This window comes from Oncorhynchus clarkii, chromosome 28, assembly GCF_045791955.1.
Source record: "Oncorhynchus clarkii lewisi isolate Uvic-CL-2024 chromosome 28, UVic_Ocla_1.0, whole genome shotgun sequence".
NCBI classification, from domain to species: domain Eukaryota; kingdom Metazoa; phylum Chordata; class Actinopteri; order Salmoniformes; family Salmonidae; genus Oncorhynchus; species Oncorhynchus clarkii.
This window is the reverse complement of record NC_092174.1, coordinates 44634235-44649114: the sequence shown is the minus strand read 5'-3', so window position 1 is coordinate 44649114 and position 14880 is coordinate 44634235. Positions and strand designations below refer to the sequence as shown.

Sequence of the window (14880 nt, the reverse complement as noted above, 5' to 3'; positions counted from 1 at the left end):
GTCCAGTAGTTGGTTTTCCAGGTATTGGACAGGGCGTCCAGTAGTTGGTTTTCCAGGTATTGGACAGGGCGTCCAGTAGTTGGTTTTCCAGGTATTGGACAGGGTGTCCAGTAGTTGGTTTTCCAGGTATTGGACAGGGCGTCTAGTAGCCGTAGTTGGTTTTCCGGGTATTGGACAGGGCGTGCAGGAGTTGGTTTTCCAGGTATTGGATAGGCGTCCAGTAGTTGGTTTTCCAGGTATTGGACAGGGCGTCTAGTAGCAGTAGTTGGTTTTCCAGGTATTGGACAGGGCGTCCAGTAGCCGTAGTTGGTTTTCCAGGTATTGGACAGGGCGTCTAGTAGCCGTAGTTGGTTTTCCAGGTATTGGACAGGGCGTCCAGGAGTTGGTTTTCCAGGTATTGGACAGGGCGTCTAGTAGCCGTAGTTGGTTTTCCAGGTATTGGACAGGGCGTCCAGGAGTTGGTTTTCCAGGTATTGGACAGGGCGTCCAGGAGTTGGTTTTCCAGGTATTGGACAGGGTGTCCAGTAGTTGGTTTTCCAGGTATTGGACAGGGCGTCTAGTAGCCGTAGTTGGTTTTCCAGGTATTGGACAGGGCGTCCAGGAGTTGGTTTTCCAGGTATTGGACAGGGCGTCCAGTAGTTGGTTTTCCAGGTATTGGACAGGGCGTCCAGTAGTTGGTTTTCCAGGTATTGGACAGGGCGTCCAGTAGTTGGTTTTCCAGGTATTGGACAGGGCGTCCAGTAGTTGGTTTTCAAGGTATTGGATAGGGCGTCCAGTAGTTGGTTTTCCAGGTATTGGACAGGGCGTCTAGTAGCCGTAGTTGGTTTTCCAGGTATTGGACAGGGCGTCCAGTAGTTGGTTTTCCAGGTATTGGACAGGGCGTCCAGTAGTTGGTTTTCCAGGTATTGGACAGGGCGTCTAGTAGCAGTACTTGATTTTCCAGTTATTGGACAGGGCGTCTAGTAGCCGTAGTTGGTTTTCCAGGTATTGGACAGGGCGTCCAGTAGTTGGTTTTCCAGGTATTGGAAAGGGCGTCCAGCAGCAGTAGTTGGTTTTCCAGGTATTGGACAGGGCGTCTAGTAGCCGTAGTTGGTTTTCCAGGTATTGGACAGTGCGTCCAGGAGTTGGTTTTCCAGGTATTGGACAGGGCGTCTAGTAGCCGTAGTTGGCTTTCCAGGTATTGGAAAGGGCGTCCAGGAGTTGGTTTTCCAGGTATTGGACAGGGCGTCCAGGAGTTGGTTTTCCAGGTATTGGACAGGGTGTCCAGTAGTTGGTTTTCCAGGTATTGGACAGGGCGTCTAGTAGCCGTAGTTGGTTTTCCAGGTATTGGACAGGGCGTCCAGGAGTTGGTTTTCCAGGTATTGGACAGGGCGTCCAGTAGTTGGTTTTCCAGGTATTGGACAGGGCGTCCAGTAGTTGGTTTTCCAGGTATTGGACAGGGCGTCCAGTAGTTGGTTTTCCAGGTATTGGACAGGGCGTCCAGGAGTTGGTTTTCCAGGTATTGGACAGGGTGTCCAGTAGTTGGTTTTCCAGGTATTGGACAGGGCGTCTAGTAGCCGTAGTTGGTTTTCCAGGTATTGGACAGGGCGTCCAGGAGTTGGTTTTCCAGGTATTGGACAGGGCGTCCAGTAGTTGGTTTTCCAGGTATTGGACAGGGCGTCCAGTAGTTGGTTTTCCAGGTATTGGACAGGGCGTCCAGTAGTTGGTTTTCCAGGTATTGGACAGGGCGTCCAGTAGTTGGTTTTCCAGGTATTGGACAGGGCGTCTAGTAGCCGTAGTTGGTTTTCCAGGTACTGGACAGGGCGTCCAGTAGCAGTAGTTGGTTTTCCAGGTATTGGACAGGGCGTCCAGTAGTTGGTTTTCCAGGTATTGGACAGGGCGTCCAGTAGTTGGTTTTCCAGGTATTGGACAAGGCGTCCAGTAGTTGGTTTTCCAGGTATTGGACAAGGCGTCCAGTAGTTGGTTTTCCAGGTATTGGACAGGGCGTCCAGTAGCCGTAGTTGGTTTTCCAGGTATTGGACAGGGCGTCCAGTAGCAGTAGTTGGTTTTCCAGGTATTGGACAGGGCGTCTAGTAGCAGTAGTTGGTTTTCCAGGTATTGGAAAACCAGTAGTTGGTTTTCCAGGTATTGGACATGGCGTCTAGTAGTTGGTTTTCCAGGTATTGGACAGGGGGTCAAGTAGCAGTAGTTGGTTTTCCAGGTATTGGACAGGGCGTCCAGTAGCAGTAGTTGGTTTTCCAGGTATTGGACAGGGCATCCAGTAGTTGGTTTTCCAGGTATTGGACAGGGCGTCTAGTAGCCGTAGTTGGTTTTCAAGGTATTGGACAGGGCGTCCAGTAGTTTGTATTCCAGGTATTGGACAGGGCGTCCAGTAGTTGGTTTTCCAGGTATTGGACAGGGCGTCCAGTAGTTGGTTTTCCAGGTATTGGACAGGGCGTCCAGTAGTTGGTTTTTCAGGTATTGGACAGGGCGTCCAGTAGTTGGTTTTCCAGGTATTGGACAAGGCGTCCAGTAGTTGGTTTTCCAGGTATTGGACAGGGCGTCCAGTAGTTGGTTTTCCAGGTATTGGACAGGGCGTCTAGTAGCAGTACTTGGTTTTCCAGTTATTGGACAGGGCGTCTAGTAGCCGTAGTTGGTTTTCCAGGTATTGGACAGGGCGTCCAGTAGTTGGTTTTCCAGGTATTGGAAAGGGCGTCCAGTAGTTGGTTTTCCAGGTATTGGACAGGGTGTCCAGTAGTTGGTTTTCCAGGTATTGGACAGGGCGTCTAGTAGCCGTAGTTGGTTTTCCAGGTATTGGACAGGGCGTCCAGGAGTTGGTTTTCCAGGTATTGGACAGGGCGTCCAGTAGTTGGTTTTCCAGGTATTGGACAGGGCGTCTAGTAGCAGTAGTTGGTTTTCCAGGTATTGGACAGGGCGTCCAGTAGCCGTAGTTGGTTTTCCAGGTATTGGACAGGGCGTCTAGTAGCCGTAGTTGGTTTTCCAGGTATTGGACAGGGCGTCCAGGAGTTGGTTTTCCAGGTATTGGACAGGGCGTCTAGTAGCCGTAGTTGGTTTTCCAGGTATTGGACAGGGCGTCCAGGAGTTGGTTTTCCAGGTATTGGACAGGGCGTCCAGGAGTTGGTTTTCCAGGTATTGGACAGGGTGTCCAGTAGTTGGTTTTCCAGGTATTGGACAGGGCGTCTAGTAGCCGTAGTTGGTTTTCCAGGTATTGGACAGGGCGTCCAGGAGTTGGTTTTCCAGGTATTGGACAGGGCGTCCAGTAGTTGGTTTTCCAGGTATTGGACAGGGCGTCCAGTAGTTGGATTTCCAGGTATTGGACAGGGTGTCCAGTAGTTGGTTTTCCAGGTATTGGACAGGGCGTCCAGTAGTTGGTTTTCCAGGTATTGGACAGGGCGTCCAGTAGTTGGTTTTCCAGGTATTGGACAGGGCGTCTAGTAGCCGTAGTTGGTTTTCCAGGTATTGGACAGGGCGTCCAGTAGTTGGTTTTCCAGGTATTGGACAGGGCGTCCAGTAGTTGGTTTTCCAGGTATTGGACAGGGTGTCCAGTAGTTGGTTTTCCAGGTATTGGAAAGGGCGTCCAGGAGTTGGTTTTCCAGGTATTGGACAGGGCGTCCAGTAGTTGGTTTTCCAGGTATTGGACAGGGCGTCCAGTAGCAGTAGTTGGTTTTCCAGGTATTGGACAGGGCGTCTAGTAGCCGTAGTTGGTTTTCCAGGTATTGGACAGGGCGTCTAGTAGCCGTAGTTGGTTTTCCAGGTATTGGACAGTGCGTCCAGGAGTTGGTTTTCCAGGTATTGGACAGGGCGTCTAGTAGCCGTAGTTGGCTTTCCAGGTATTGGAAAGGGCGTCCAGGAGTTGGTTTTCCAGGTATTGGACAGGGCGTCCAGGAGTTGGTTTTCCAGGTATTGGACAGGGTGTCCAGTAGTTGGTTTTCCAGGTATTGGACAGGGCGTCTAGTAGCCGTAGTTGGTTTTCCAGGTATTGGACAGGGCGTCCAGGAGTTGGTTTTCCAGGTATTGGACAGGGCGTCCAGTAGTTGGTTTTCCAGGTATTGGACAGGGCGTCCAGTAGTTGGTTTTCCAGGTATTGGACAGGGCGTCCAGTAGTTGGTTTTCCAGGTATTGGACAGGGCGTCCAGGAGTTGGTTTTCCAGGTATTGGACAGGGTGTCCAGTAGTTGGTTTTCCAGGTATTGGACAGGGCGTCTAGTAGCCGTAGTTGGTTTTCCAGGTATTGGACAGGGCGTCCAGGAGTTGGTTTTCCAGGTATTGGACAGGGCGTCCAGTAGTTGGTTTTCCAGGTATTGGACAGGGCGTCCAGTAGTTGGTTTTCCAGGTATTGGACAGGGCGTCCAGTAGTTGGTTTTCCAGGTATTGGACAGGGCGTCCAGTAGTTGGTTTTCCAGGTATTGGACAGAGCGTCTAGTAGCCGTAGTTGGTTTTCCAGGTACTGGACAGGGCGTCCAGTAGCAGTAGTTGGTTTTCCAGGTATTGGACAGGACGTCCAGTAGTTGGTTTTCCAGGTATTGGACAGGGCGTCCAGTAGTTGGTTTTCCAGGTATTGGACAAGGCGTCCAGTAGTTGGTTTTCCAGGTATTGGACAGGGCGTCCAGTAGCCGTAGTTGGTTTTCCAGGTATTGGACAGGGCGTCCAGTAGCAGTAGTTGGTTTTCCAGGTATTGGACAGGGCGTCTAGTAGCAGTAGTTGGTTTTCCAGGTATTGGAAAACCAGTAGTTGGTTTTCCAGGTATTGGACATGGCGTCTAGTAGTTGGTTTTCCAGGTATTGGACAGGGGGTCAAGTAGCAGTAGTTGGTTTTCCAGGTATTGGACAGGGCGTCCAGTAGCAGTAGTTGGTTTTCCAGGTATTGGACAGGGCGTCCAGTAGTTGGTTTTCCAGGTATTGGACAGGGCGTCCAGTAGTTGGTTTTCCAGGTATTGGACAGGGCGTCCAGTAGTTGGTTTTCCAGGTATTGGACAGGGCGTCCAGTAGTTGGTTTTCCAGGTATTGGACAGGGCGTCCAGTAGTTGGTTTTCCAGGTATTGGACAGGGCGTCCAGTAGTTGGTTTTCCAGGTATTGGACAGGGCGTCTAGTAGCCGTAGTTGGTTTTCCAGGTACTGGACAGGGCGTCCAGTAGCAGTAGTTGGTTTTCCAGGTATTGGACAGGGCGTCCAGTAGTTGGTTTTCCAGGTATTGGACAGGGCGTCCAGTAGTTGGTTTTCCAGGTATTGGACAAGGCGTCCAGTAGTTGGTTTTCCAGGTATTGGACAAGGCGTCCAGTAGTTGGTTTTCCAGGTATTGGACAGGGCGTCCAGTAGCCGTAGTTGGTTTTCCAGGTATTGGACAGGGCGTCCAGTAGCAGTAGTTGGTTTTCCAGGTATTGGACAGGGCGTCTAGTAGCAGTAGTTGGTTTTCCAGGTATTGGAAAACCAGTAGTTGGTTTTCCAGGTATTGGACATGGCGTCTAGTAGTTGGTTTTCCAGGTATTGGACAGGGGGTCAAGTAGCAGTAGTTGGTTTTCCAGGTATTGGACAGGGCGTCCAGTAGCAGTAGTTGGTTTTCCAGGTATTGGACAGGGCGTCCAGTAGTTGGTTTTCCAGGTATTGGACAGGGCGTCCAGTAGTTGGTTTTCCAGGTATTGGACAGGGCGTCTAGTAGCCGTAGTTGGTTTTCAAGGTATTGGACAGGGCGTCCAGTAGTTTGTATTCCAGGTATTGGACAGGGCGTCCAGTAGTTGGTTTTCCAGGTATTGGACAGGGCGTCCAGTAGTTGGTTTTCCAGGTATTGGACAGGGCGTCCAGTAGTTGGTTTTTCAGGTATTGGACAGGGCGTCCAGTAGTTGGTTTTCCAGGTATTGGACAAGGCGTCCAGTAGTTGGTTTTCCAGGTATTGGACAGGGCGTCCAGTAGTTGGTTTTCCAGGTATTGGACAGGGCGTCCAGTAGTTGGTTTTCCAGGTATTGGACAGGGCGTCTAGTAGCAGTACTTGGTTTTCCAGTTATTGGACAGGGCGTCTAGTAGCCGTAGTTGGTTTTCCAGGTATTGGACAGGGCGTCCAGTAGTTGGTTTTCCAGGTATTGGACAGGGCGTCCAGTAGTTGGTTTTCCAGGTATTGGACAGGGTGTCCAGTAGTTGGTTTTCCAGGTATTGGACAGGGCGTCTAGTAGCCGTAGTTGGTTTTCCAGGTATTGGACAGGGCGTCCAGGAGTTGGTTTTCCAGGTATTGGACAGGGCGTCCAGTAGTTGGTTTTCCAGGTATTGGACAGGGCGTCTAGTAGCAGTAGTTGGTTTTCCAGGTATTGGACAGGGCGTCCAGTAGCCGTAGTTGGTTTTCCAGGTATTGGACAGGGCGTCTAGTAGCCGTAGTTGGTTTTCCAGGTATTGGACAGGGCGTCCAGGAGTTGGTTTTCCAGGTATTGGACAGGGCGTCTAGTAGCCGTAGTTGGTTTTCCAGGTATTGGACAGGGCGTCCAGGAGTTGGTTTTCCAGGTATTGGACAGGGCGTCCAGGAGTTGGTTTTCCAGGTATTGGACAGGGTGTCCAGTAGTTGGTTTTCCAGGTATTGGACAGGGCGTCTAGTAGCCGTAGTTGGTTTTCCAGGTATTGGACAGGGCGTCCAGGAGTTGGTTTTCCAGGTATTGGACAGGGCGTCCAGTAGTTGGTTTTCCAGGTATTGGACAGGGCGTCCAGTAGTTGGTTTTCCAGGTATTGGACAGGGCGTCCAGTAGTTGGTTTTCCAGGTATTGGACAGGGCGTCCAGTAGTTGGTTTTCCAGGTATTGGACAGGGCGTCCAGTAGTTGGTTTTCCAGGTATTGGACAGGGCGTCTAGTAGCCGTAGTTGGTTTTCCAGGTATTGGACAGGGCGTCCAGTAGTTGGTTTTCCAGGTATTGGACAGGGCGTCCAGTAGTTGGTTTTCCAGGTATTGGACAGGGTGTCCAGTAGTTGGTTTTCCAGGTATTGGAAAGGGCGTCCAGGAGTTGGTTTTCCAGGTATTGGACAGGGCGTCCAGTAGTTGGTTTTCCAGGTATTGGAAAGGGCGTCCAGTAGCAGTAGTTGGTTTTCCAGGTATTGGACAGGGCGTCTAGTAGCCGTAGTTGGTTTTCCAGGTATTGGACAGGGCGTCTAGTAGCCGTAGTTGGTTTTCCAGGTATTGGACAGTGCGTCCAGGAGTTGGTTTTCCAGGTATTGGACAGGGCGTCTAGTAGCCGTAGTTGGCTTTCCAGGTATTGGAAAGGGCGTCCAGGAGTTGGTTTTCCAGGTATTGGACAGGGCGTCCAGGAGTTGGTTTTCCAGGTATTGGACAGGGTGTCCAGTAGTTGGTTTTCCAGGTATTGGACAGGGCGTCTAGTAGCCGTAGTTGGTTTTCCAGGTATTGGACAGGGCGTCCAGGAGTTGGTTTTCCAGGTATTGGACAGGGCGTCCAGTAGTTGGTTTTCCAGGTATTGGACAGGGCGTCCAGTAGTTGGTTTTCCAGGTATTGGACAGGGCGTCCAGTAGTTGGTTTTCCAGGTATTGGACAGGGCGTCCAGGAGTTGGTTTTCCAGGTATTGGACAGGGTGTCCAGTAGTTGGTTTTCCAGGTATTGGACAGGGCGTCTAGTAGCCGTAGTTGGTTTTCCAGGTATTGGACAGGGCGTCCAGGAGTTGGTTTTCCAGGTATTGGACAGGGCGTCCAGTAGTTGGTTTTCCAGGTATTGGACAGGGCGTCCAGTAGTTGGTTTTCCAGGTATTGGACAGGGCGTCCAGTAGTTGGTTTTCCAGGTATTGGACAGGGCGTCCAGTAGTTGGTTTTCCAGGTATTGGACAGAGCGTCTAGTAGCCGTAGTTGGTTTTCCAGGTACTGGACAGGGCGTCCAGTAGCAGTAGTTGGTTTTCCAGGTATTGGACAGGACGTCCAGTAGTTGGTTTTCCAGGTATTGGACAGGGCGTCCAGTAGTTGGTTTTCCAGGTATTGGACAAGGCGTCCAGTAGTTGGTTTTCCAGGTATTGGACAGGGCGTCCAGTAGCCGTAGTTGGTTTTCCAGGTATTGGACAGGGCGTCCAGTAGCAGTAGTTGGTTTTCCAGGTATTGGACAGGGCGTCTAGTAGCAGTAGTTGGTTTTCCAGGTATTGGAAAACCAGTAGTTGGTTTTCCAGGTATTGGACATGGCGTCTAGTAGTTGGTTTTCCAGGTATTGGACAGGGGGTCAAGTAGCAGTAGTTGGTTTTCCAGGTATTGGACAGGGCGTCCAGTAGCAGTAGTTGGTTTTCCAGGTATTGGACAGGGCGTCCAGTAGTTGGTTTTCCAGGTATTGGACAGGGCGTCCAGTAGTTGGTTTTCCAGGTATTGGACAGGGCGTCTAGTAGCCATAGTTGGTTTTCAAGGTATTGGACAGGGCGTCCAGTAGTTTGTATTCCAGGTATTGGACAGGGCGTCCAGTAGTTGGTTTTCCAGGTATTGGACAGGGCGTCCAGTAGTTGGTTTTCCAGGTATTGGACAGGGCGTCCAGTAGTTGGTTTTTCAGGTATTGGACAGGGCGTCCAGTAGTTGGTTTTCCAGGTATTGGACAGGGCGTCCAGTAGTTGGTTTTCCAGGTATTGGACAGGGCGTCCAGTAGTTGGTTTTCCAGGTATTGGACAGGGCGTCTAGTAGCAGTACTTGGTTTTCCAGTTATTGGACAGGGCGTCTAGTAGCCGTAGTTGGTTTTCCAGGTATTGGACAGGGCGTCCAGTAGTTGGTTTTCCAGGTATTGGACAGGGCGTCCAGTAGTTGGTTTTCCAGGTATTGGACAGGGTGTCCAGTAGTTGGTTTTCCAGGTATTGGACAGGGCGTCTAGTAGCCGTAGTTGGTTTTCCAGGTATTGGACAGGGCGTCCAGGAGTTTGTTTTCCAGGTATTGGACAGGGCGTCCAGTAGTTGGTTTTCCAGGTATTGGACAGGGCGTCTAGTAGCAGTAGTTGGTTTTCCAGGTATTGGACAGGGCGTCCAGTAGCCGTAGTTGGTTTTCCAGGTATTGGACAGGGCGTCTAGTAGCCGTAGTTGGTTTTCCAGGTATTGGACAGGGCGTCCAGGAGTTGGTTTTCCAGGTATTGGACAGGGCGTCTAGTAGCCGTAGTTGGTTTTCCAGGTATTGGACAGGGCGTCCAGGAGTTGGTTTTCCAGGTATTGGACAGGGCGTCCAGGAGTTGGTTTTCCAGGTATTGGACAGGGTGTCCAGTAGTTGGTTTTCCAGGTATTGGACAGGGCGTCTAGTAGCCGTAGTTGGTTTTCCAGGTATTGGACAGGGCGTCCAGGAGTTGGTTTTCCAGGTATTGGACAGGGCGTCCAGTAGTTGGTTTTCCAGGTATTGGACAGGGCGTCCAGTAGTTGGTTTTCCAGGTATTGGACAGGGCGTCCAGTAGTTGGTTTTCCAGGTATTGGACAGGGCGTCCAGTAGTTGGTTTTCCAGGTATTGGACAGGGCGTCCAGTAGTTGGTTTTCCAGGTATTGGACAGGGCGTCTAGTAGCCGTAGTTGGTTTTCCAGGTATTGGACAGGGCGTCCAGTAGTTGGTTTTCCAGGTATTGGACAGGGCGTCCAGTAGTTGGTTTTCCAGGTATTGGACAGGGTGTCCAGTAGTTGGTTTTCCAGGTATTGGAAAGGGCGTCCAGGAGTTGGTTTTCCAGGTATTGGACAGGGCGTCCAGGAGTTGGTTTTCCAGGTATTGGACAGGGTGTCCAGTAGTTGGTTTTCCAGGTATTGGACAGGGCGTCTAGTAGCCGTAGTTGGTTTTCCAGGTATTGGACAGGGCGTCCAGGAGTTGGTTTTCCAGGTATTGGACAGGGCGTCCAGTAGTTGGTTTTCCAGGTATTGGACAGGGCGTCCAGTAGTTGGTTTTCCAGGTATTGGACAGGGCGTCCAGTAGTTGGTTTTCCAGGTATTGGACAGGGCGTCCAGTAGTTGGTTTTCCAGGTATTGGACAGGGCGTCCAGTAGTTGGTTTTCCAGGTATTGGACAGGGCGTCTAGTAGCCGTAGTTGGTTTTCCAGGTACTGGACAGGGCGTCCAGTAGCAGTAGTTGGTTTACCAGGTACTGGACAGGGCGTCCAGTAGCAGTAGTTGGTTTTCCATGTATTGGACAGGGCGTCCAGTAGTTGGTTTTCCAGGTATTGGACAGGGCGTCCAGTAGTTGGTTTTCCAGGTATTGGACAAGGCGTCCAGTAGTTGGTTTTCCAGGTATTGGACAAGGCGTCCAGTAGTTGGTTTTCCAGGTATTGGACAGGGCATCCAGTAGTTGGTTTTCCAGGTATTGGACAGGGCGTCCAGTAGTTGGTTTTCCAGGTATTGGACAGGGTGTCCAGTAGTTAGTTTTCCAGGTATTGGACAGGGCGTCCAGTAGCAGTAGTTGGTTTTCCAGGTATTGGACATATAATGCTTACATTTCCCAGGATGTGGTGTGTGTGTGTGTGTGTGTGTGTGTGTGTGTGTGTGTGTGTGTGTGTGCGTGCGTGTGTGTGATCCCAGGGAAGGAGAGCTGAGCTCCAAGACTCCTGAACCTGGTGCGGTCATTATAGGTATAAATCACTGAGACCTCTCTCTCTCTCTCACACACACACACACACACACACACACACACACACACACACACACACACACACACACACACACACACACACACACACACACACACACACACACACACACACACACACACACACACACACACACACACACACACACACACACAAACACACCAAAGTATAGGATCATATTTTGTGGCAGAAAAAGAGAGGAAAGTTTCTAGTGTGAGCTCATATAGTGGAATAGGAAAATGTCAGCGTTTTCCATCAGGATGATATCTGAATATCACACTACATATTCTGCTTCCCAAAATGTCAGCCTATTCACTACAGAGTGCACCTCTTTTGACAAGGGCACACTGAGCTCTGGTCAAAGTAGTGCACTATGTAAGGGAATAGGGTGCCATTTGGACAGAAGCCTTGACATCATTATATTTTGAGTGTGTGTATTTGGTTGAAGAATGAAGCTTTGCAGAGTGGATGGTTGCGGATGGTTTGGGGGATTTTACATGGAGTTGGAGCCAGTTGGGGATTTTACATGGAGTTGGAGCCAGTTGGGGATTTTACATGGAGTTGGAGCCAGTTGGGGATTTTACATGGAGTTGGAGCCAGTTGGGGATTTACATGGAGTTGGAGCCAGTTGGGGATTTTACATGGAGTTGGAGCCAGTTGGGGATTTTACATGGAGTTGGAGCCAGTTGGGGATTTTACATGGAGTTGGAGCCAGTTGGGGATTTTACATGGAGTTGGAGCCAGTTGGGGATTTACATGGAGTTGGAGCCAGTTGGGGATTTTACATGGAGTTGGAGCCAGTTGGGGATTTTACATGGAGTTGGAGCCAGTTGGGGATTTACATGGAGTTGGAGCCAGTTGGGGATTTTACATGGAGTTGGAGCCAGTTGGGGATTTTACATGGAGTTGGAGCCAGTTGGCATAAAACAAAAATTAGACAACGATGATAAAAGCATCAGTGTTCATCTTGAAATATGATCGTACGACAGAGAAGAAATAGGTCAAAATAGATTGAAGACATTTATTTCACATGTGAATCTTGTCAAAATGTTCCCGTTGGCAAGTCACTACATGTTTTTACCTTACTAGATTGGCAGGCTCTGAGATGCACAGAGGTAGGCTTTGAGCTACTACTCGTTGTCAGGATACAGTGGGATTAACTCACACTGTTCAAGTCTATAAATTACTGTGTAATATGTCTTCAAATGAGGAGGATTTAAAGATAGTCTTTCATGGACAACACACATTTTATAGAAGTATCCAGCTCACATGACCTGAACACAAAACCCCCACCCTCTCTCCCTCACTACCATCTCTCCTGCTTTCATCCTTCACTCACCCATATACTGACCTTTTCCTCCTGGTGAGGTGTTTACCAGATGGCCTTCCTCCTTCACCTCTTCCTCCCTCTCTCTCTCTCTCTCTCCCCTCTCTCTATTCCTCTTCCTCCCTCCCTCCCTCCCTCCCTCCCTCCCTCCCTCCCTCCCTCCCTCCCTCCCTCCCTCCCTCCCTCCTATCCTCTCTCTCTCTCCCCTCTCTCTCTCTTCCTCTCTCTCCCCCCTCCCCTCCCCTCCCTCTCTCATCTCCTCTCCCTCCCTCCCTCCCTCCCTCCCTCTCCTTCCTTCCTTCCTTCTCGCTCTCGCTCTCTCCCCTCCCTCCCTCCCTCACTTTCCTTCCATCCTTCCTTCCTTCCATCCTTCCTTCCTTCCCCCCCTCCCTCCCTCCCTCCCTCCCTCCCTCCCTCCATACCTCATCCTCTGGTTCCTGTGCCTGTGGCTGCTCCTGGTGAGGCGTTTCACAGTCGGGGCTGTAGTGTTCACAGTAGTCGTACGCTGCCCGCGGGTCGGCCACAATCAGCAGCTGCTGGATGTCACCCTGTAAAGAAGAGAGAAGACGTTAAAACCGATCTCACAACTCCCAAGACAAGACTAGTGACACAAAGGGGGAAAGGTCGTACAACTGAATGCATTTAACCCCTCTGAATCAGAGACAGATAAAGAGATATAATATGGTCCTCCAACACCTTCAGGAGATGAGGAGGAGAGAGCTTGTCAGTGTCGGCGCTCGGTATTGGATATGGGTTTTCACCAACCCCAATACCTCAACCATTAGGAAAAAAAAGGCTCTTCTCTAGGTCCGAGGGCGACATTTGGGGTTACAAGTCTCTGGCAGGGCTGTTTCTTCACGAGAGAAGATTACAAATTACAAAAAAACCTCACCCCATACCTCACCTCACCTTACCTCACCCCATACCTAACCTCACCTCACCTCACCTTACCTCACCTCACCTCACCTCACCTTACCTCACCTCACCTCACCTCACCCCATACCTCACCTCACCTCACCTCACCTTACCTCACCTCACCTCACCACATACCTCACCTCACCTTACCTCACCTCACCCCATACCTCACCTCACCTCACCTTACCTCACCTCACCTCACCTCACCCCATACCTCACCTCACCTCACCTCACCTCACCTGACCTCACCTCACCTCACCCCACCTCACCTCACCTCACCTCACCTGACCTCACCTCACCTCACCTCACCTTACCTCACCTCACCTCACCTCACCCCATACCTCACCTCACCTCACCTCACCCCATACCTCACCTCACCTCACCTCACCTCACCTTACCTCACCTTACCTCACCTCACCTCACCTCACCTCACCACACACCACACCCCATACCTCCCCTCACCTCACCCCATACCTCACCTCACCACACGCCACACCCCATACCTCACCTCACCACCCCACACCCCATACCTCACCTCACCACCCCACACCCCACACCCCATACCTCACCTCACCACCCCACACCCCATACCTCACATTACCTCACCACACCTCACCTCACCCCATACCTCACCACACGCCACACCCCATACCTCACCTCACCACACGCCACACCCCACACCCCATACCTCACCTCATCTCACCACACGCCACATCCCATACCTCACCTCACCACACGCCACACCCCATACCTCACCTCACCACCCCACAACCCATACCTCACCTCACCACCCCACACCCCATACCTCACATCACCACCCCACACCCTATACCTCACCTCACCTCACCTCACCACACGCCACACCCCATACCTCACCTCACGTCACCTCACCTCACCACACCCCATACCTCACCTCACCACACCACCCAATACACCTCACCTCACCCCCATACCTCACCTCAACCCCATACCTCACCTCACCACACCACACCACCCAATACACCTCACCTCACCCCCATACCTCACCTCACCCCCATACCTCACCTCACCTCACCTCACCACCCAATACACCTCATCTCACCCCATACCTCACCTCACCTCACCTCACCACCCAATACACCTCATCTCACCCCATACCTCACCTCACCACACCACCCCACACCTCACCTCACCTCACCACTCGCCACACCCCATACCTCACCTCACCACACGCCACACCTTACCTCACCTCACCACCCAATACACCTCATCTCACCCCATACCTCACCTCACCACACCACCCCACACCTCACCTCACCTCACCACTCGCCACACCCCATACCTCACCTCACCTCACCACACGCCACACCTCACCTCACCTCACCTCACCACCCAATACACCTCACCTCACCTCACCACACGCCATACCTCACCTCACCACACGCCACACCCCATACCTCACCTCACCACACCACCCAATACACCTCACCTCACCCCTCACCTCATCTCACCTCACCTCATCTCACCCCATACCTCACCTCACCACACGCCACACCCCGTACCTCACCTCACCACACCACCCAATACACCTCACCTCACCTCACCACACCCCATACCTCACCTCACCACACGCCACACCCCATACCTCACCTCACCACACCACCTCATCTCACCTCAAATCACCACACCACCCAATACACCTCATCTCACCCCACACCCCATACCTCACCTCACCTCACCACACGCCACACCCCATACCTCACCTCACCACACACCACACCCCGTACCTCACCTCACCACACGCCACACCCCATACCTCACCTCACCACCCAATACACCTCACCTCACCTCACCTCATCTCACCCCGTACCTCACCTCACCACACGCCACACCCCATACCTCACCTCACCACACCACCCAATACACCTCATCTCACCCCACACCCCACATCTCACCTCACCTCACCCACACCCCACATCTCACCTCACCACACCACCCAATACACCTCATCTCACCCCTCACCCCACATCTCATCTCACCTCACCCACACCCCTCACCCCACATCTCACCTCACCTCACCCCACACCTCATCTCACCCCACACCCCATACCTCAC

General features: G+C 51.6%; 1 protein-coding gene across 1 annotated transcript in view; it reads right to left on the bottom strand.

Moving 5' to 3' along the window:
• LOC139386696 (collagen alpha-1(XI) chain-like) overlaps positions 1–14880 on the bottom strand; it is a 216715-nt gene that overhangs the window by 130427 nt on the left and 71408 nt on the right. The window contains exon 6 of the mRNA XM_071132517.1: positions 12294–12419. Within this exon, the coding sequence (XP_070988618.1) occupies positions 12294–12419 (126 nt within the window). The remainder of the gene's footprint in view (positions 1–12293; positions 12420–14880) is intronic.